A 23,288-nucleotide genomic window follows, 5' to 3' on the forward strand; every position below is an offset into this window, starting at 1 on the left:
TATGAATCAACTTGAATTGAGTCATAAATTAAACCATAAACATTCTAATGGACCAACTAGTTAGGGTCAACTTTCTCGTAAATCAAAATGATCAAATAATGATATTTTATTTTTGTGAATTGAATGTGTGCTATAAGCTAAGTTTAATTTGTTTTAGTATGATAACATTTTTCATATTTAGTCTTATTCTTTTACTTTGATGAGGTTATTGTTTTCTTTTTTTTTTTTTTTAATAAACACTAAAATTTAATTTCCTATTCATTAAAATATATTCGAAAAAGAAAAATTAAGAATATCAGTTTGATGAGAACCAAAAGTGTTCTATATTGGTTTAATAATTACAATAATACAAGATACAAGAAATATATATAAGGAAGGAATCACAGAGACTAGGATATAGAGTCTAACTCAAATACATAGAATGTTTCAATGTTTCACTCCCAAACTATAAATAAAACTGCAATTCAAAAATCTGTTGGTTTCTGTATTTTACATGGGCACAAACAAGGCCTCAATCCTGTACCGTCTTCTCAACGTTAAGATCACTACCACTAATCCACCGCGACAGGCTGAAGTTAAGGCTTTAACCACCACAATCACCAATCACATCCGCTCTGGTAGCCTTGGAAAGGCCGTCTCCATCCTCTTTGCCGCCCCATTACCCTTTCCATCTTCTCTCTACGCTCATCTCTTCAGAACCTGCGCCTCAAACAAAGCCGCTGTCGAGCTCCGGAAAGTGGAGTCCCACTTGGTCACCTTCTCCCCAAATCCGCCACTGTTTTTGCTCAACAGAGCTATAGAAGCTTACGGAAAATGCGCCTGCTTGAGGGATGCCCAAGAGGTGTTTGACGAATTGCCTCAACGAGACGGCGGGTCTTGGAATGCGATGATTACTGCTTATTCGCAAAATGGGTATGCCGAGAGGGCGTTGGAAATGTTTCTGTGCATGCGTAAGTCAGGGGTTTCTGCTAGTGAGATCACATTTGCAAGTGTTCTTGTGTCCTGTGCTTCTCTCTTGAATGTTTGGATTTTGAGACAAGTGCATGCTCTCATTGTGAAGTTTGGCTTCTCTGGAAATGTAATTCTGGAAACTTCACTCGTGGATGCGTATGGGAAATGCCAGGAGATGGATGATGCTAGGAGGATGTTTGATGAAATTGAGAATCCAAATAATGTTTCATGGAATGTAATCATCAGAAGGTATCTTGACATGGGTGTTGGAAAGGATGTCCTGTTTCTGTTTTCAGAGTTGGTGAGGGCAAATGTTGTGCCTCTGACATTTACTGTATCAAATGCTCTTGTTGCCTGCTTGACCATTGGTGGGCTCACAGAAGGGCTTCAAATTCATGGATTTTCTATTAAGATTAATGCTGAGATGGATAAGGTGGTTTCAAGTTCTCTTATTGATTTATATAGGAAATGTGGGGATTTGGTAAGTGCACGGAGGATTTTTGACTTGATCTGTTCAAAAGATTTGATTCATTGGACTTCAATGGTGTCAGGGTATGCAACGGATGGGAAAACAAGGGAGGCAAGGGACCTCTTCAACGAGATGCCGGAAAAGACTGTGATCTCATGGAATGCAATGCTTGCAGGCTATGTGCATAATAGTGAATGTGATGAAGCTTTACAGCTTATCTTTCTGATGTGCAAACAGACCAGGTACATTGATCATGTTACTCTTGGATTGATCCTCAATGTGTCTGCTGCCCTTTCAGATATTGAATTGGGGAAACAGGTTCATGGATTCATGTATAGACATGAACTCCACTCCAATTTGTTTGTCGCCAATGCGCTTCTTGACGTGTATGGAAAATGTGGGCACTTGAGAAAGACTAGAGTATTGTTTCATGAAATGAGCCAATGGCGGGATGCAGTTTCTTGGAATGCTTTATTAACTAGCTATAATTTCCATAGGATGGGAGACGCAACAATGATGAATTTCTCAAACATGCTAGGAGGGACAATACCAAGTAAATATACTTTTGGAACCCTCTTGGCTGCTTGTGCAAATACTTTTGCTCTGAAACCAGGCAAACAAATCCATGGATACATTATTAGAAATGATTATGAGATGGATATTGTGATTAATGGAGCATTGGTTAACATGTACTCCAAATGTGGTTGTGTTGACTATGCTCTTTATATTTTTGCCGCAGCACCTCAAAAGGATTTGTTTCTCTGGAACTCTTTGATGCTAGCATGTTATCATAATAGGAGGAGTGATTACGTGTTTGAATTATTTGAGTTAATGAAGGAGACGGGAATTAGTCCAGACAGTACTACCTTCCAAGCTATATTTCTTGTGTGCATTCGTGAGGGTCATGTACAGTTAGGTAGACAATATTTTGATTTAATGAGTGATAAATATTGGATTACCCCTTGGTTGGAGCATTATGAATCCATGATTGAACTGTTTGGTCAGCATGGATACTTTGATGAGCTTGAGGATTTCATGAAGAAGTTGCCTTTTTCTCCCACCATACAGATGTTAGAGAGAGTTGTTCACTTTTGTAGAGAGCAAAGGAACCTCAAGTTGGAAAGTTGGGCTATTAATCAACGCAACCAAATTTTCAGCAAAAATTGTTCTGAAATTGCAGAGTGAGCATAATTATACTTTGCTGGCAAAGCTTCTTGTGGTAGTGAGAAATGCTGAATCAATAGTGAGCATGAGGGAGGTAAAGGAAGCATCTGCATCTCTGCTTGGATTGTCGCATTTGAAGGTGCAAGGATCTGCAATTTGGAGCGGGCCAAGCAAATCCCGAATTCTTGACATAAATGATTGATTTTGTTCTTATCATTATATATATGATGACTTGGGGGCAAGAATGCTTTTGCATATAATCATACTCTCATAGCATGCCCATGTAATCCAGATTCACCTATTATCAACTGGATTTCTTCTCAGATCACCCGTGAATATGTTTTGTTTGAACATGAAAAATATGGTTAACCATGAGATAGATGGTAGAAATGTTCACACCTTAGAGTTGGAAAGTTTGGCACTTGGCAGGTATGCATATTAAGATGTACTTTCTGCCTATGTTGCTTTCCGTGCTATACTTGGAAATTTTTGGTGAATGAGTTAATATGGTGGGTTGGGTGGGGAATGGACCTTTAGCCCACATGATTTTGTACTATATATTACTCAATTGTATATGTACTGATGATATGTCCATTCTTTGGATTTTGGACGGTCCAACATGATCCATGTGTTCCTCCCTCGTGGAGATGTTTTTATTTTTATTTTTTAATTTTAAGTGATTGATTGCAATTTATGTATAATAAGAAAATTTTTATCATAGCTTTGATTTATGCAATTGAAAGAGTCAATATATAGCTTCCACTAGAAGCATATTTAAAACTTTTAGTTACCAAATTAACTGTTACTCGATTAATGTTTTCTCTAAATTTTATCCTATCAAATAGTGATAGTGTAGTTATCAGTGATAACTAATGAAGAAAGCAGTAACATTTGTACTAAATTGTTAAATAACAATTCTTTTCGTTTAGGTAAATCTATGTTTGGTATACAGTTCAGAGGGGGATCGGAGGCACTCATCACGTGTATACATTGCCTATACCATGGGAAACAAATTTATTTCTTTTATTATTGTTGAAGAATTTTGTTTTGTTATTTTTTACACTCCAATTAAAAGTAAAATAAGTACAGTATAGCTGCGCTGAACCTATCGACCTAACAAATCCCCATTTTATATTGCCACTACTCTTTTTAAGTGCCGCGAAAAATTTACAACCACAAATAAAAAAAAAAATCAATAAATCGCTCACCACTCTTTTACTCAGCCTACCCAGGTGCGTAGTTACAAAGTACTTCAATACAACAAGGGATAATAGTTAATTAAGCCATTGAATTATTTATAAAAATGCAATTAAGCACTTGAACTAGAAAGAGTTTCAATTAGACACATGAACTTATATATATATATATATATATATATATATATATATATATATATATATATATATATAAAAGAACAATTAACCACATTTAACTTGTTATTGCAGGTAATCTCCAAGTTAAAGGTAATTCGAATGCCACATCAATATGTTTTGATGACTTAGATGTCCAATTCACTTATTCACATAATAATAATAATAATAATAATAATAATAATAATAATAATAATTTATTAATATTACAATCTTAATTTTTTACTTTTTAAAAAGCTTAGCTGATGATGCCATGATGGTTGGCAGCCAAATTATTTTTAATATTTAATTTTTATAATAATAAAAATATTATTATTATTATTTTTTAAAATTTAATGCTTGACCGTAATCTTAATTTTTTACTTTTTAAAAAGCTTAGCTGATGATTCCATGAATCCATGATGGTTGACAGCCAAATTATTTTTCAAATATTTAATTTTTATAATAATAATAATAATATTATTATTATTATTATTTTAAAAAAAAATTAAAGCTTGACAGCAAGCTTTTTTAAAATATTTTTAATTTTCAATAAATTATTATTATTATTATTATTATTATTATTATTATTATTATTTGAATTGTACATCCAAGTCATCAAAACATATTGATGTAGCATTTCAATCACTTTTAGCTTTTAAGTTACCAGAAATAACAGGTCAAATAAGGTTGAGTGCACTTTTTTCTAAATTCAAGTGTCTAATTAACTATAACTTAAAAAAAAAAAATTGAGTGTGTTTAATTGTTTCTTTCATGAATAGTTCAAAGATCAAAGGTACCCTTATTCCAACAACAATAGCATCATTTACAGGAAGGTTCTACTGTTCTACGACTACTACTAATAATAGAAATGCAATATATTAATATTCTCATTTTTTAATTGTATTTTGGAACATGATACCACGTGGCCGGTATTTCGGGTCTCCCAAAGATAAATACTTAATTTTGCATGCAAATCACACTTTAATTTAAGTAAGACTTAGAGGCCGTAAAATATTACAATTAGAATCGTAATTATTATTAAATATTTAGTAATTATAATTGACTGTGAGTAATTTTTATTTATTTAATATGGAGTAGTAAATAAGAATTATAATTAAAATAAATAAATAAATAAATAATTAAAATTAATAATATACAATACATACATAGACACATACATATGTGTGTGTATATATATTAAAGTTTCATATTAAATGTGATGACCTTTTTATTCTTTTATTTTTTCTTTTCTTCTCCCAAACTTTCACAAGTAGAGAAAAATGTAATATATTTTATAATTATTAAAACATTTAAATCTAATAATAATAAATATCAAATTCAATAATAAAGTACAACCAAACACAAATTAAACTTAATCCTCAAACAATCCGCACATAATATTTTTATTTTTTTTAAATGTAATTTGGCGTGCAAAAGCGTGGAAAAGATGTTGCATTATTTTTATCTAACGCGTGGAAATGATGTTGTACGATTATTATATATGCATTTAAGGAAAAAAAAACCCTTTAATTTCCTATTTGGTGAGTGGAAATAATTTATTTGATTTGATTTATTTAAAAGTTTGTAGCCGTTATATGAATGTATTTTTTGGGTGCCAAAGACCTTGTGGTCAAGGTCAAGCATTATAGTTGTGGTCCTCTTAAGTGAGAGGTCTCAAGTTCGATCCCTAGTGGGGGCGTTGACTCTTTGTACTTTAGTAGGTTGAGAAAGTACGTATGAACAGATACTACATTGTAACAGAGATGCAAACAAAAAAAATGAGATATTTTCTATTGTGTGTACGAATATTGGATGTTGTGTGCGAAAAAAAAAAATTGTTAACAAAAAATGAGATATTTTCTATTGTTGTGTGCGAAAAAAAAAATTGTTAACAAAAAATGAGATATTTTCTATTGTGTGTATTTTTGAAAATAAAATTTAATTGCTATAACTAAAGATATTATTTTATGTCAAAAATGGTCACTAAATGAATAGAACATAATTATATTATATTATAATAAAAAAGGGATACGTTCACGAAAAATATTTAAAAACACATGCAAGCCATGGTAACGCAATTAATGTAGTAGTTTTAGAATTTGATGGGTCGTGTACGTGTTATTTAAGCAGCGAGCACCACATTTATATATAAGATCACAATCATATTACACAATTCATTATCTCATCCTAACTGCTGCTGAATCAATATTATTATTTCATACATACGATTCAAATGGCTGCAGTTTGGGTTTCCAGATCAAAAAGGTGCATTGCTACATCTCTAGCAAGCACGACGAAGATCGGCGCCGTTTTGGGTCGCCTTCTCAACGCTTCTGCTAATTACCATTCTACCGCCTCACTCAATTCGTCTTTGCCTGCCGGCGCCGGCGCCGGATCACGGGAGCAGAAGCCTGAATTATCGGGGAAGTCGGCCGCCATTTTGTCGCCGCGGCGTTTCGAGTCCGTGAAAGCTGCGCAGCTAGCGGAGGCACCCTGTTACTCTTCCGAGGACGATTACGATGATCGCTATGACCCCAATCGGGTATGTATTTCATACTCTCTTCTGATCTCCATATCTTTTGCTGCTGCTGCGATGCTTAATTAATTATGTCTAATGCTTGTTGAATGAGTTATCTTGTCATATCCGGCCTTTTGTATAGACCTGAAACCTATTAATTAAACTTTTCTATTGTTTCAATTGTTTTAACTCTTTTCAAAATTGTGTTTGTGTTTATGTTTAGTTTCATTATGTTCACAATTTTATATCATAATCGTAACAATCCATTAACGAATCTGTTTACACGAATATTGTCTAAGGAAACAAAAAATTTCACCGTAAACAATGAAATTTATTTTATTTATTGGTTATCATGAATTCACTTGTTCCATTTATATTAGAAAATAGAATATATTTGTATTAGTACATCAAATAGTGAAAGATTTTTAATAAAATTTTGGTCACTATAACTAGATTCATATAATAATAAGTCAAAATGTACAGTGATAGTAATACTATGATAGTATAATAATAAGTCAAAAATGTACAGTGATAGTAATACTATGATAGTAATAAAAGTATTGTGGATATTTTATGTTTGGATTTTTTTTGTATTTTTATATTTAGAATACTTAAACAGTCCTTTTCCTAATTTTTATCTAATTAATGAGAGAGACAAAATAAAATAAAAATAAAAATTCCAACTCCAACCTTTTCAAAAAAAAAAAAAAAAAACAACAACAACAACAGGGTTTGAGTTTTTAATTTCATTTCTTCTCCACACATAACTAATGGAAGAGTTTAGTAGCGAGTACGGGAGTTGAGGAGGACAGGTGGCCCATCCATTATTACGGCAAATCCACGTATTACACCAACACACACAAAACATGATACGAGTATACGACCCACACCAAATCCTACCCTCTTCACTCTATCGAAATATTTTTTTATTACTCCTGAGTTTATTTGAATGCAATATCGGTTAATAATTATTTTCTCAACAAATACAAAAAGTCAATAAGGCATTGATTGAAGTTCAAATCTACAACCTCCCGCATAAAATAATAACTTAGTGTCACTAAACTACAAGTCTTTAGTGTTAGAGTTATTATTAGACTATGTGTGGTTCTATTTGATTTGACTTAACTACTCACCTATTGTGTTGGGGTAAGTTAAGTTAAGTCTCCTGAGTCTTGTATTACTAGAAGATCATCATGGTTGATTGAAGAACAGAAAACATCGGATTCACTCTACCAAAATAATTGATTTTTACATTTATGCTAATTATATGAAAAATACTATATTTTATATTTTACTCCCATTTTCTACTTCTAATTTTTACTTTTACATAAAAAAATTTAATATAGACACTTGAATTGGAATCCACATAAAAAAAATAGTTTATCCGTGTCCGTCACATCAGAGAGTAAAATTTATAGAGTAAGATTTAGGAGTTTATGTAGTATAACTCTAATTATATTATTAAAAAATAATGCACACACTCATAATTTATTTTCCTTATATTTTTCCCTCCTGACTTGGCTTCATTTGATTAGTTTAAATTTCATTTTTCAATTAATTATTAGTTAGTTTATCCATGCGTACCTAATAATTAAGAGCCACATTAAAAGAGAAAATTTAAAATGAATAAAAAGCATGTTTTAGCCAAAGACCTTATGAGTATGAAATGACTTTCTCAAATGAGAGGTTATGAGTTTGAACCTTAATGGGAAAACGATATTGACTCGTTGACTAACAGGATCAATAGTACTAAAAAAAAAAAAAAAAGCATTTTCCATTAGAATTAGCATGTCATTTAAGTATTATTATTAAAAATTTTACTGTGTCCATCCATCACTAAATGTTCCCAAAACTCCGTACATGCACTAATCCATGATGCCCCGCTGTAATTGATTTCCAGCGGTCCACTGCCCATTCCAATTATTTTGGCCCTGTCGAATGCGTTGTCTCAATTGGAACGTGCATTTTGGTGGTGAGCTGGATATGCTCCAATTTCTTCCTAGCTTTGATTGAAAACGATAAGCACGACCCGTCATTCTCCTCCTCCTGTTCCATATCTCATCTTCTCGTACCACTATTCAAATTTGACACGTATCACTGTTCATAGATTTTGAACGTACAATCTCGTGTTATTATCAAGATAACAATATTGACAAAATAAGAAGAAAATACAATCTCGTGTTGTTATCAAGATAACAATATTGACAAAATAATAAGAAGAAAAATATTGAAAGAAATATAATTTCATTATGTAATATATAGAAAAAATATCTATAATAATATAAGATTCTAAAAACTTATTCAAGAGTAATTGATTTAATATTAATTTTTTCCCTTTGAAGTTCTCCACTCAATTAATACTATACCCTCCTTTTAGACTCTCACGTGGAGAAGATATGAGCAAGGTATAGTAACTTTTTGGTACAGCCCGCATATCAATAATCCAATAAGTTAGGTTATATTTCCATTATTGCTGTGACTTTAACTCCATCCTCAATAAGATAAGGATTGTCCTACTCGGCGACACCTTCATTGCCCATAAACTTCATGTCCATCATCATCTTCTCCTTCTTCCCCTATTGCAGCACAGACAAAAGTGCACAATACCAAAATTTTCATTCAGATACATATGGCTTTCGTGTTTAAAGCTCTCATCCAAAATCACAAAAGGCAACTATCTATAGGCTTGCATGCATCACCTGCAGCATCTACCCTTTTCTCCCTTCACCGGTTTAAGTCCACCGGTGCGGTGGCAGAGCGGTCTCCCGTGTTTAACGAGAACGATGACGTCAGTTTTCCGGTGAGTCGATCGGTTAACGTAAGGTGTCATTCTGTCGGGCGGGCCAGAAAGACATTTGGCATGTGACATGGTTTAAGTAGTGTGACGCGAGCCACGTGCCATGGTGCATTATATTTTTGCTGTTTTTAGTGACAGAAAACAAAATTTAACTAACTGCAAAAGTTTGTTATTACTTTTTATTAGCAGACATTGGATTTTCCCGGTGGAAGGGTGCCGTTTACTGCGCAGATGAAGTTTATCTCGGCGGCTACTGATCGGAGGATTCCATGTTATCGTGTACTTGATGATGATGGCTATGTCTTGCCTGGCAGCAGTGTATTCGAGCAGGTTGGCTAGTTAGAGTTTATACCTATATATATATATATATTCTTAGCAATTTTGAAACTTGTTAGAAATTTGGGTTAAGTTTAATTTGATGTAGGTGAGACAAGAAATGGCAATGAAGATGTATAGTGCAATGGTGACTGTTCAAACTGTAGACACCATATTTTATGAAGCTCAAAGGCAGGGGAGATTGTCCTTTTATTTAACCTCTTTTGGAGAAGAAGCTGTCAGCATAGGATCTGCGGCTGCCCTCTCCCCTGATGATGTTTTAATGCTTCAGGTATCTATCAGCTTAATTAAGCTTCTTGGTAAATAGCCAGAAATTATATATCTCAAAAAAAAAATTAAAAAATCCAATTTTGTGATGATACAGTACAGGGAACTAGGAGTTCTGTTATGGAGAGACTTTAGCCTGCAAGAAATGGCTAACCAATGCTTTGGGAATAAGGGTGATTATGGGAAGGGCAGGCAAATGCCTATTCATTATGGCTCTAACAAGCACAATATCTTGACCATCTCTTCACCTCTGGCGTAAGATGGACTATCTATCTTTCATATTTCTGGAATTATTATATGAATCCTAAATATAATCCTCCTTTGCATTGATTCAATTCCACAGAACCCAGATTCCTCAGGCTGCTGGGGTGGCTTATTCACTTAAAATGGATGAGAAGGATGCTTGTGTTGTCACTTACTTTGGCGATGGTACCACCAGTGAGGTGATAATAACCTTTTGTGTCGCAGATTTCATTATGTTTTGGTTAGGGTAGGGTTTACATTTGAATTAATATGTTTGTGCAGGGAGATTTCCATGCGGGGTTAAATTTTGCAGCTGTAATGGAAGCTCCAGTGGTGTTCATTTGCCGTAACAATGGATGGGCCATTAGCACCCCTGTTTCAGAGCAATTCCGAAGTAATCTAAGATTGTTATAGTAAGCAGACAGATAATTAGGGCTTTTAATTTGTTTGTCTTTCTGATTTGGCTCTGTGGTTTAGGTGATGGAATTGTGACTAAAGGGCAAGGCTATGGGATCACCAGCATCCGAGTAGACGGCAATGACGCTCTCGCAGTATACAATGCCATCCGTGTGGCTCGCGAAATGGCAATCAAGCAACAAAAACCAATACTTGTCGAGGTAATTCATGAGCTAGCTTCGTTTTAACTAAAACCTAGTTTAGTTCAATTGCACATTTATGTTTATATATTATATGTTACTGTCACTTACAGGCCTTGACTTATCGCGTGTCTCACCACTCGACATCTGATGATTCCACTAAGTACCGGCCCACAGAAGAAATAGAACACTGGAAGACGGCGAGAAGCCCCGTGGGGAGGTTCAGAAAATGGATACAGAGGCACGGATGGTGGAGCGACGAGGACGAGCATCAACTTCGTGGAAATATAAGAAAACAGGTACAAAGAAGATTCAAGAAAACAACAACATTGGACACGGATGATGTAAATGATGATGATGAATATTGTGTTATGATGATTTTGCAGGTGTTACAGGCAATTCAAGAAGCAGAGAAGATGGAGAAACCTTCACTTGCAGAGTTGTTCAGTGATGTGTATGACAAAGTGCCTTCAAACCTTAAAGAACAGGAAAGGTCGTTAAGAGACATTGTTATGCGACACCCAAAAGATTACCCTGCAGATGTACCCGTCTAGGCCGTCTATTTTATCTAAATTTTGTATATATAAATGCTTAAATATCTATAAACCCTTCCCTTCATTATTATGATGATGATGTTGAACTGTAGTATTGCTGTCATCAATTTAATGTATATCTTCAATAAGTTAACCTAAAAGGGGTTAATGATGATGCCGGTTTATCATATATATCTATTGTAAACAAAGATGGTTTTGACAATATTTTTCGATTATCCAATGGAACAGACATGCAAATTTGTGAAGAATGAATGCTTAAGTTCAAAGTTCAAACTCTCAGACATGCAAATTTCCAGAAAACCGGCCGGCAAGACGAAAGGTTAGAAGCCTGTTTAAGGTCGCGCCCAGGGCTTTCTCAAACAACATTATATTCTGGTATGCAGCTTCTTATTTGTTCGATGTGGGACGTTTTCCTATTTCAAGAATGCTCTTTAACAGTTTAATGTTCCAATTGAATTGTGGCCCCCCTTGTTTTCCTCGTAGTCGTGTATAATAAACCATAACTAATTAAGAAGAGTAGGAGTTGTTTAAAAAATAAAAAAAGAACAAAAGAAGAGTAGGAGTTGAATAATAATAATAATATTCAACTTCTTTAGCTGTGCTGTTCTCTTTTTCTTGAAATATGATTGAAACGCACGTACGCCACTCATACTCATAATCCCCCTACCCTACCCTTAATTGCCTAATTAACAATTCTCTTTGCTACCCAAAAAGTCTGCAAACATGCATGTGAAGATGCTGATGCTTCTTTTTTATTTCTTTTTCAATAAAAGTTTCATCCTTTACTAATAAAGCTAGTCTCCCTCCATAATATATCCCTCACCACAATTACGAATGCAGAATAATCCCAATCAGGCTAAGAATACAAATTTGTATACATTTAGAAGGTTACGAGTTTGAATTTTGTTTTTTTTTTTTCATTTGAGCTGGTGAAATACATATGAGCAACTTATATTGGTTTACCACCTTGTAGTCTTTTGTCGGTTAGGATCACAAGGCAATGTTTATCCAGTAGTGTACTTTCGTGTAGTGGCTACGGACTCCCTTGTCACCCCCAAAAAAACTATAAGGAATGCTTCTCATATATGCTTTCATGATTGGAATTATAGAATTACTGTATGTCATTAAAAAAATCCATAATTTTAAATAAATTATATAGATAAAATAAGAGTCTTTCATGAATCGTTATCTATGAGACTAGTAAAATTTTATAGTTTGTATATATTTAAGTTGCATAGAGTGAGTGGATATGTTGATTGTTTTACTTTATCGAGCCTGACAACAAAGATTTGTCCCTTGCTTGTCTCCTAATCTATGGGACCTCAGGACTACCAACATTCTACAAACTACATACCTAACTAGCTCTTACACTTTTTAATATATATATATGTGTGTGCTTGAATTGTTAATACAGCACTGTCTGCCATTGACTCATCTTTACTCTAACAGACAAGTTGTCCACCTTCTCACTTTCCTCAACCCTGTCTCCTCCCACAAACTATATTCCATCAATCCCTGGCCTGCATTTCTCTCCTTCCACCTTAACCTTAAAAACCACTATTTATAAGTTATAACCTCCTCTCTCTCTCTCTCTCTCTGTGTCTCTGCAACTAAGATACTTGATGATCATGCCGGGTTTTCGGGGGCACCAATATTGCATCCTCTTCCTGCTTCTCCTTTCATACATTGAGATCTCAGAAGGTTCAAGATTAATGCCCAAAGCTTCCTGGGATCAAATGCTGCCCAAGAAACTCCCTTCCCCTTCTTCAGCTCCATCTAGGGGCACCAATTCTGTAAGTTCATCGTTCAAGTCTGTGAAAATTATGGATCAAAAGCTGCGGCCTTCTTCTTCTGATGATCGAAAAGTGTAGCTAATCTGATCTGTGTAACCCATGCCAGCTCAGATCAGAACGCACAGCCAAAAATTAAAGCTAATCAGCTAAGCTAAGTTGCTGATTCAATTCATTGGGTGTATGTTTGATTTGATGATATAATGGAGGCCAGGCCTGACAGCTTGCTAGCTAGCTTTCAAGAGTGCCTCTTTATCTGATCTACACCAATATATAATCAAGCTAAGGCGAAAAATCCATTCTTGTTCATTTCAGCATACGTTTGGCAATCCAAAGGGATTGCTGGCTGGAAGGCTTAGCTTGGCTACGATATGATGATGATGATTTGGAAGGCATTATATATTTAATTTGTAGATTCTTTCTGTCCACAGCATGTACTTATAGCAAGTGTACCTACTATTGTAAATTAGTTTTGGAGCATATATATATATATATATATGATGACACCACCTTTCTTACTGAATTCATGATGAAACTTGTACTATATATATAAATTCTTCTTAAATAAGTGAATTTTTCTTAAATTGAGTCCAATATCCTACCATGAAATGTAGCGTTCATAACTACACAAATACGGAGTATAATAAAATAGAAGGGAATTAACACAAGTCTAAGAAATTAAATAGAGGAGATTGTTGTTGCTACTAACTATAGCTCTGACATAAAAATTAGTCAATAAAAATTTATATGAAATTTCTTTTATTCAACATTAACATTTTAAATAATTTGACTCACATGCACATTATAAATAATTCATAAGTAATTTTGGTGCATTCCTTTCTGAAGAATTCTTGCGTGTATTGACTAAAAAAAGTTGTGAGTGTGTATATGTCTATGTGTGGGTATATATCTACATCAATCGATCACCATTCCAAGTTAAATTTTCTTTCACAGTAATATAATGCTAATAATTAATATTTATCATATATGAGGCCATCACAAGACTACATCAACTATATAATGCATTATCTAGACATGATATAAATTAACAATCGAACATACCAAAAACTAAATGAAAAACACACACACATATATAATAACTTAAACGAAAGCAACGAGAAATGGTTCATAATCAATCATATCAAGTGGAAGTAGAATGATTTTCTTCATCATCATGGTGCTTGATCTTTTTCTTATCATTGTTGAAAACAGTTTCAATAACCTTTTTAGCCATCAACTCCTTCACCGACTTTTTCTTAGGTGGAATCAAACTCTTCCCCTTATTACCTTTGCTTTTTCCTCTATTCTCGTCATTGCCTCCTCCACGATGGCTACTTTCATAGTTGTCACCCATCTCGATCAATATATCTCCACACTTATTCTTTATTCCACTCTAAACTAATTATGTATATATATGTATGTAGGTATGCTTGTTGCTATACTTTCAGATGAAGATCGAATACAACACCCCAGGCCATTTATAGAGCTAGAGAAAGTTTGGATGGTGTTATTTTATATATATATATATATATATAAAAGTTATATATACAAATTTAGTTACGTTGCATTGTAGTTTCTATGTAATTATGTGTGTTTTTCTTCAATATTTATCTATTTTAATTCTCTAATTTTTTTTTTTTAAACTTAAGTAATCTCAACTTGGTTGGACTAATCCTAAGCTCATAGAACTCCGCCACTAAAGCCTCTGCAGATTTACATCACAAGTCACACAATCAACCCATCGGTCATATCATAATTTTCATGTACGTATAAGCGATCCAATCCAGTCTTCAATAATAAAATTATCAATATGTAAGCTAAGACCCGGTGTATATACACATACCTAGAGTATGATTCTAACTCTTTAGTTTATTATCTCCATACATGTAGAAAAAAATGTAAGCATCAACAACCGGGAGTTATGGCGGGAGGCTAGTAAGTTTAACATTTCTTAATTCTTATTGTGTATTAAAGTGATTACGTGGATCATGTGCTTACAAAAAAAAACCGATCACATCCGGCTTTTGTGTGGGAGAAAAGAGTTCTAGCTAGCACTAAGATCAATCATGATTATGTTTGTGGTCACCACCCAAGAAAGTGTACTAGGTAAATCTTATCTTGCATGTGATCTTAATTTGCAAATGATCACAATGAGATAAACCAATCTAGGTTACCTATAATTTACTGACTCAAATCAAGAAGGCTAATAGGTCGTTCCCATTAGAGGTCATAATAATAATTTCGTGATGATTTCTCCTTAATTGCTTACACAAAAAATTTATAGAATTTGGAGGTTAATTTTCCAACATTAACAAGAAACTTTCATGGTGATTTCTTGACAAGTTCAATTTCTATCAAGGCATCAAGGTTTTAAACCGAATATGAGCATTAATTAATACGTAGATGCAAGCCAAGAAATAAATAAATAATTTTTTGCGTTCATATACAGTGAAATACTCGGTAGTTATATATGCTATTGAAATGAAATTATCATTTGATAGATCTAGACAGAGTTTGCGGTGATTTTTTTAAAATTATTTTTATTGTAGTTTCTACGTAATTGTGGCTATGTTTGGCAAACCTAGCTGAAAAGGTAGCTGAAAGTTGAAAAGTGGCTGAAAACTGAAAAGCTATAAGCTCGAAGCTGAAATCTGAAGAGCTGTTATGCTTAAATGTGTTTGGTAAAATTAACTTTTTGATAAGCTGATAAATGTAAAAAAGACAAAAAAAAGGATATCTTCATACAATTTAAGTAATTTTAAATTTAAATGGGTTTGTTTATATATTAAAATATAGATAATGAAATCAATATATTTAAATAAAATATAAAGTAAGAACGTACATTTGAAAATATATAAAGTAAAAAAAATATTTATAATTCATAAGATTAGTCCATACAAAAATTAATATTCAAACACAAATGTCAAACTGAAATTACAACCCAACATAATGAAAAGAAAATGTCAAAAGGGTTTTAATTGACAGAAGTAAATGATGTCATTTATTTAAAATAATAAGGATATAGATGGAAAAAAGTTAAAAAGCTACTAGCTTATTTTTGAAAAGCTACCCCAAGTAGCGTTTCAAAAGAAGCTCTTATATTAAGCTACTAGCTTATTTTGAGAGCATTACCAAACAGAGCTTATAGCTTATTAGTAGCTTAAAATAAGCTATAAGCTCCTAAATAAGCTCTGCCAAACAGAGTCTGTGTGTCTTTTATCTCAATGTTTCCATGTTTAAATTCTATATGATTTTATTGCTTTTGTGGATGTGAACATATATACTATTAAGAATTTAAGACAATAATGGTAGAGAATAGTCGTCTTAAAATGGGTGATCGAGTGAGGCATGAATCTCATATTAAAAGTCAAGAGTACAATTAATAGACACAATGTATACCTTTGGATATAGTAGTAGTACGTAGTTACGGTTATATTATCACCCAAAAAAATTGTAAAAAAAAAAATCAAAAATAGAACTATCTAAAAGAGATGGTCAAATGAGCAAAGCATGATTCTTACCTCATAAACAAAATTTTTCAAGTGTGATTTAGCTAAGTGTGATTCTTGTACCTCATACACAAAATTCATGTTTATAATGTACGGAATTTATGTTCAGAAAGCACATAATTCATGTTCATAATACACACACATAAATACCATATAATGAACATGAATTTTGTGTATTATGATCATAGATTATGTGTATTATATAACTGAGAACACATAAATACTTAACATAATACACAGAATTCATATTCATAATGCACAGAATTCATGTTCATTATATCGTGTTTATGTGTATGTGCATTATGAACCTGAATTATGTGTATTAGACTAGGGTGTACAATGCAATGTGAACCCTGGTCCACAATATAATTTGTCGTGTGATAAAGGCATATTATGAGGTTTTCAAAAAAAAAAAAGAAAAAAAAAAGGACATATTATGAGTAATATGAAATAGATTTTTTAAGCTTCTTCAAGTGTAGTTCAGAGGACTGGAATTAGTGAAAGGTGGTATGATGGTTCTTACCATTATGGGCGACTCTTCTTCTCCCAAAGTGAAGACTAGTTCCAAAGATGGGTGTCATATTTGGGAACTCCAAGTCATGACCTCTAATGATCTAGTTGCAAAGGTAGTTAATATCTTTAACTCAATTATAAAATTTATCAAAATTCTTAAGGTGTCAATTTGTACTGGGAATAACTTTGGACATGTCTAGCTTCACCCAATACTGAAAGAACATATAATCTAATACAAATTGTCACAATTATCAACACCTTAAAATATACCCTGTATTTCCTAAAAATCCTATAGTGTACTTTTGACCATGAGCAATATATATATATATATATATATATATATATATATACATAAAAGTTGCTTTGTTTCCTACAAGGTTTAATGGAAGAAGAGAAACTCATTTAACATTATAAATTACACACCATTTCCTACTTCACTATTAACTGCTTGGAAGTTGCCAAATCCATTGGACTGCATATGAATTCGACAATGACAATATCCGTAATAATGAGGAGGAGTGTTGTTTCTCAAATTCAAGACTTTAATCAATTATTTTTAAATTATGTAATTACATATATGATAACATTATCTTTTTTATTTGTTAAAGTAATCTAACATTTTGTGAACCAAACGACTCTAATGGAAAAAATATCATATTTAATTTTATTTGTAAAGTTGGTCCCTCATAACAAAAAGAATTCCTTTTGTGATCTTAAGAACTAATTTACAAACCCTAAATAATTATGTATGAAGATGGATGACTGGCATTGACTTCAGCAACAGCTACTAGTATTTGTATTAGTATTAGAGGAGGATGCATCAGTCTCTGGATGCTTCTGCTTAAAGATATTCCGCTTCACCCCAGCCGAAGCTGACCCATCCGCCAACAGACTAGGAATTTCCAAAATCTGCACATCAATCAAAATCACTATATTTAAACCCACACCACACCATCATATTTTGCTGGAGGAACCAATCGACCACACCAAATGGTAGAAGATAATGTTCAATGCTGGACATGCATGTAACTAAAAAATCTGCTCTACTCTGTTCTGTTCTGCTCCATCTGTTCCTAATGCTATTTCAATGTGATCCATTGCACATTCACACTGTTATTTACAAATTTAATGATTTTTGTTTTACCTCTGATCTGAGGAAATTAAATCCCTACTGTCATTCAACCTTGAGATATAGCCAAAGCTCCACCAAAGAAACACAAAGCTAGGATCACTTCAACACATTTACAAGAATATTATAAGTATAAATAAAAGTACAATAAGTTTAGCTAATGACATACAAAAACCTGTATGACCAATCAACTTATCAACCAAACCAAATTAGAGAAAAAAAAAAAAAAAAAAAAAAGTGCTGAGAGCAGAGCAAGCATGAACAAGATTATTCAACGATACATACCTTCAAAACAAGTTCCTCAAAGCATTGCTCCACATTCACCTTAGTTTTTGCACTACATTCAATGAAAATGCATCCATACTCCCTTGCAAAGTCAATTCCCTCTTTTTTGCTAACAACTCTTTCACTTTCCTGCATTAGCTATTTATTATTGCATGCATGGACAATCCTCTTTATTCATTAGGTGAAGTTCACGAAGCTAACACCTTATCGACTTTGTTACCAACAAGCATCTTGATGCAGTCTTGATTTGTAGAATACAGGTCAATTTCTTTAGCCCATATGTCGGAGAGATTTATAAAAGTTTCCCGTCGAGTTACATCATACACTGTTTTGTTAAAGACAGTTAAGAGTATAAAGTATCAAAAGGAATGAAAAAAGAGAAATGGGATGTATTTGTAAGCATCTCAGATGTTAATTGGTGGCATTCATTGATAGTGTTTGTATAACAGCTAGTACACATGTACATGTACATAAACATGAAAATGATAGAGAAGAGAAACAATAGTCAAGATTTTTTTAAAATTTATGTACTTATCTTGAACAATGTAGAAGTAGCAGGTTATGATGAGGAATAATCATACCCTACTGATGGAGGTTCACTACTCAGTCCTAGGGCAAACAATTAGAGACAGATATATGGACTTTAAAAATATAGTGATTGCTACAGAACAGAAGAAATTTCAAATAAACCATGTCGTCTTGACTCTTGGTGTAGCAATAAGAGGAGAAGAGAGTGTTTACATGATGTAAAATGTGTTAATCAAACAAACCATATCATCTAAACAATGCAATTGAGCTGAGTGCCATATAAGATCCCTTAGGAGTGAATAAAGCTCCCATCTCCACTTTATACCAAAAAATAGATGATCGAAAGCATTCCTCTTTTATCTTTTGTGAGTATTTTCTTGATTGAAAAAGAAAATTCACGGAACATTTCACATAGCACTGATATATAGAGTAATATGCAAACGGGCAAAGCAAAGAAAAGGATGTACCCATGATGATTCCTTGAGCTCCTCGATAATATGAACTGGTTAGAGTCCTGAATCTTTCCTGCCCAGCTGTAAAAACAGAAAGGCTCTTAATACAACATCTTTCTATTAAATGACTGAATCCACAAGGAAAATATTAATCTAATTAATAGCAACCAATCATAATATTTGCCCCATTTGTTCTCAATCTCGTCAGTTCTTTGAAGCTAGGTTATTTCTATTAAACTGAATAACATCAGCAACTAATGTTAACCACACTTCCAGAAAATTGTTAAAGAGTACATTTCATTGTAGGATATATATCTTAATGGGATTACGGATTACCTGTATCCCAAATTGCAAGCTTTAACTTTTTCCCACCAAGGGTAACATGTTTGACCTTAAAATCCACCCCTGTAGAAGTAAGAGACATGATCAATTTTAAATGCATGCAAGGCATACATTTATAACTAGTAATAAGAGATTCAACTTCTAATAAAGACAGGAGAGAACAATAAGCACACTACTGGAGAAGTCAAGATTTAAGATTAGGTCATTGTAACTCAATTAGGTTATAATGCACATGGGCCAAACTATACTAAAAGATTGAATCCAATCAATTAACTAGTATAATGCATGACCTTATAAACCAATATATTCTCTCTTATTTTTTCAATGTGGAACTCTAACAATTTCTGATCACATGGTTAAACAAAAGAATAGTGAATAAGATGCACTGTTATCTGGGTGACACTACAGAAAACTAGAAAAACATGTGTATCTCTTCCCTTTGTCAACAAGTTAAATCAATTTCAAGAAGGTAAGAGAAAGAATTGGCTAAAGGGTCACAGCATCCAAAGCCTCTATAGATTCAGAGATCCTTTGTTTACCCTGAATCTGAAGGAAAGACTGCACAAGTCTATAGAATTTGCAATCTGCTCCTTAATCATTATCATTTTAGCCAATTTTTTTCTTTCAAAATTGTTCTCAATAATGTCATGCATTTCACATATAGTTCTGCAATCAAGTTCACTTCTATGCCAAGTATACACATATAAACCAAATTTGCAGGTTCTATACACTCCCATTGCATACATATATCCATCTGTTATATAAAGTATTCAAAGTAGCGGGGTTGGGGTTACCAATAGTAGGAGAAAGGTCCTCAAAGGCATCTGAAGTGAAACTAAGTAGCAAACTGCTCTTCCCAACTCCCGAGTCTCCAATCAACAATAGCTTGAACAAGTAATCGAACTCCGGCGGCGACGATTCCATTTCCTAAAAACCATAGAGCAGAAAGTCAATCCACATGGAAACTCTATAAACGAAGTGAATCAATCAAATTGAATAGATTTTACAGCTAAACAAACTGAAAAGGAGAGAGAGTGTGTGTGTCTGTGTGTGTATTGAGTTGGATACCTCGTGTGTGCGCTTGTGTCACTCTGAGGGCACACTGTAAAGTGTTGTATATGTAGGAAGAGGAAGACGGTGGAGTCTTGATGATTAAGGCAGTCCATACAACAAATACTGCTTTGCACATTCTTTTAATAGCAATTTTAGTCTTGTGGAAATGAACCTCAGGCCTCAACCGACTCGAAACACCTTAATGCACCGATTCATTGATTGCATCCCGTCTAAGCAATACAATTCAAAAAATACTTTAGGTTATATATTTTTGGAGTGGTATTATTATTATTATATTATTATATAACAAATAACATCACCACCACACCACAGGCCACTACCACCACCTTCACCACCACCACCACCACATTACCACCATTTATATCATTATTATTATTATAAATATTACTCAATATTACATTCTAAATAAAACAATTAAAATATTTAATTATACAATTATGCTCATTTTTTTAAAATGAACCAAACACGATAAGCCTTATTAACTCATCAAACCAAAAAAAAAAAAAAGGTCAAAACGACATCAAAATAGGCATTCACCTCAACCTTAGCTTTAACCTGTATTCTCATTCTACAACAGACAACATATATCAGTAATTTGGATCCACAATAAGAATACAGAATATGAAACCTGAAATATATCAGGGATGGTAGTTAGGCCTGTTAGTTTATGCTATGCAATTTGCATGGTACAAAAATCTACAAGTTGGAACTTCAGCTTCTACGTCTTAAACTGGCGGTATACCCCAAAACGAAGCATCCTGCAAAACAAGCCCAGAGTTCACAAGGCTCCATAATGTCAACTACCCTGATGCAACAAAATACACTTCCATCAGAAACTAGGTTCTCGTATCCAGAACGATTGTTCTATCCACATTCTCTCCCATCACCGCCAAGTTCTCCTCATAGTTCAGAGTTTTGGCAGCATTTAGAAGCATGTCCACACCTCCTGATTTATCTAATGCATCCTCATCCTTTGATTTCTGCTCATCTAGCCCTCCTGTGCACATCTGTGCTCTCTGTCTCAACTTATTTTCAAATTTCTCATATGACCTTTTCACCTTGCATATGCGCTTAATTCCTGCTTCACATTTTCCACAAAACCACTTTCCTTTAGGAATCGAAGTCCTTGGGGGTTGCAAGCAGTAGATATGATATGCACGATCACAGCCATCACATAGGACAATTTGAGTGTCATCACGATCAGTCAGGCAAATTCTACAAAGACATGATGGACAATACCAGCGGGGACAATAAGAATTCAACTCCTTTCTACTCAAGCATCTCTCGTGGTAAAATTTGTGAAGGCAGAAGTTATGGCCACATATTTGGAACTTTTCACCACTTTTTACTTCAGTTTTGCAAACATTGCAAACAGGCTCTTCGTCAAAAAGTTGAACTTCATCATCCGCTAAGCCATTTGAACTCTCCTCCAACTCTATGAGCTTTTCTAATTTCATAAGCTCATCATCATGTACATCCATCGGTGCTCTAGGGGCATTCAGTCTTTCACACACTACACAGTTGTCATGGGGTGATTCAATCCCCTTTGCAGTACAGTTGGCACAATACCAACTCCTTGGAGGAATTTCTTTAACTGCAGGCTGAATGCAGGAAACATGATACATCTCCTCGCATGAATCACACACTAAAGAATCAATTCCATCTGCTTTTTCTCCACAGTGCTTGCAAGTACATGCCTTGGGGCGCTCTGCTCTGCTATGCATGTGACGTGTGTCATTTTCTTGTGTAACAAACTGGAAACCAAAAAAGAAAAAGCAGCAAGCTATCAATTGAGTTTGTACCAAGCTATAAAGTCTTCAAGCCAACTACTAAATCATGTGTCAAAACCATATCTTGTAAACTACTCCAAAACTTTCACAGAACGTATGCAATGAACTCATACTTGAGGATAAGAATTGAGACAAAATGATGCTGAACACAAATAAAAATATACTTCGCAAATAGTCCTACTCAGAAGTAAACCTAAAGTGCTATACTGCTATTTAAGGGAAAGATGTAGCTTGAGAAGAACTGAAGAGCAAGTGAATACTAAATGTTACTTCGATCTCTTTCTGTATGTCTCAAAAACTGATGACAGGCAAATGTGCAAACACTGTAGAAGCCAGGTCACCCATGACCCCCATATCTCTCAATGTTAGGAAAGATCTTGAGTGCATATTGCAAGTAAAGAACTCCCCTCAGAAACTACAGACCTACCAGAATCAACTTTACCACCAATCTACCAGTCAAAAGCAAAATTAATGAAGCAAATTATATTGAAAAAAAAAATCTTACATTATTCTTGTCATCCTCGGAAATATTGTGTGCCATACCAGCCACCTGTTACCCAGATAAAATGATTAGAAAAAACATATCACACAAATAAAACCAAAGAGAGAGAGAGAGAGAGAGGGGGGGG

General features: G+C 33.8%; 4 protein-coding genes across 7 annotated transcripts in view; 2 read left to right on the plus strand and 2 right to left on the minus strand.

Annotated features, from left to right (window-relative positions):
• Nucleotides 1–413: 413 nt before the first annotated feature.
• Nucleotides 414–3,204, plus strand: LOC116021623 (pentatricopeptide repeat-containing protein At3g26540-like). Its single transcript, XM_031262077.1, has one exon. It carries the CDS (start codon nucleotides 494–496, stop codon nucleotides 2,603–2,605), a length of 2,112 nt encoding a protein of 703 aa, XP_031117937.1. The 5' UTR covers nucleotides 414–493; the 3' UTR covers nucleotides 2,606–3,204.
• A 2,947-nt stretch (nucleotides 3,205–6,151) lies between these two features.
• Nucleotides 6,152–11,492, plus strand: LOC116028332 (2-oxoisovalerate dehydrogenase subunit alpha 1, mitochondrial-like). 3 transcript variants are annotated; one of them, XM_031270016.1, is made up of 9 exons: nucleotides 6,152–6,478; nucleotides 9,441–9,581; nucleotides 9,676–9,858; nucleotides 9,952–10,109; nucleotides 10,198–10,297; nucleotides 10,380–10,491; nucleotides 10,575–10,714; nucleotides 10,807–10,992; nucleotides 11,080–11,492. In XM_031270016.1, the coding sequence occupies exons 1-9, from the start codon at nucleotides 6,170–6,172 to the stop codon at nucleotides 11,245–11,247; spliced, it is 1,497 nt and encodes a 498-aa protein (XP_031125876.1). In that variant the 5' UTR covers nucleotides 6,152–6,169; the 3' UTR covers nucleotides 11,248–11,492. The 3 variants fall into 3 exon arrangements, with proteins under 3 accessions (XP_031125876.1, XP_031125885.1, XP_031125893.1); XM_031270025.1 differs by lacking the exon at nucleotides 6,152–6,478 and adding an exon at nucleotides 8,967–9,254 and having other exon boundaries at nucleotides 9,438–9,581; XM_031270033.1 differs by lacking the exon at nucleotides 6,152–6,478 and adding an exon at nucleotides 8,970–9,254.
• Nucleotides 11,493–17,697: 6,205 nt separating this feature from the next.
• LOC116024745 (ras-related protein RABC1-like) lies at nucleotides 17,698–21,068 on the minus strand. Of its 2 annotated transcripts, none has more exons than XM_031265739.1 (7): nucleotides 20,857–21,068; nucleotides 20,590–20,724; nucleotides 19,790–19,858; nucleotides 19,469–19,534; nucleotides 18,677–18,798; nucleotides 18,474–18,602; nucleotides 17,698–17,968 (listed from the first exon to the last, which is right to left on the minus strand). In XM_031265739.1, exons 2-7 carry the CDS (start codon nucleotides 20,717–20,719, stop codon nucleotides 17,834–17,836), a joined length of 651 nt encoding a protein of 216 aa, XP_031121599.1. In that variant the 5' UTR covers nucleotides 20,720–20,724; nucleotides 20,857–21,068; the 3' UTR covers nucleotides 17,698–17,833. The 2 variants fall into 2 exon arrangements, with proteins under 2 accessions (XP_031121599.1, XP_031121590.1); XM_031265730.1 differs by having other exon boundaries at nucleotides 20,590–20,722; nucleotides 20,864–21,067.
• A 321-nt stretch (nucleotides 21,069–21,389) lies between these two features.
• LOC116024736 (PHD finger protein EHD3) overlaps nucleotides 21,390–23,288 on the minus strand; it is a 5,762-nt gene continuing 3,863 nt past the window's right edge. The window contains exons 6-7 of the mRNA XM_031265719.1: nucleotides 23,165–23,209; nucleotides 21,390–22,623 (exon numbers count right to left, since the gene is read on the minus strand). Of these exons, the coding sequence (XP_031121579.1) occupies nucleotides 21,706–22,623; nucleotides 23,165–23,209 (963 nt within the window). The 3' untranslated portion in view covers nucleotides 21,390–21,705. The remainder of the gene's footprint in view (nucleotides 22,624–23,164; nucleotides 23,210–23,288) is intronic.

Source organism: Ipomoea triloba, chromosome 1 (assembly GCF_003576645.1).
Source record: "Ipomoea triloba cultivar NCNSP0323 chromosome 1, ASM357664v1".
Classification (NCBI taxonomy): Eukaryota; Viridiplantae; Streptophyta; class Magnoliopsida; order Solanales; family Convolvulaceae; genus Ipomoea; species Ipomoea triloba.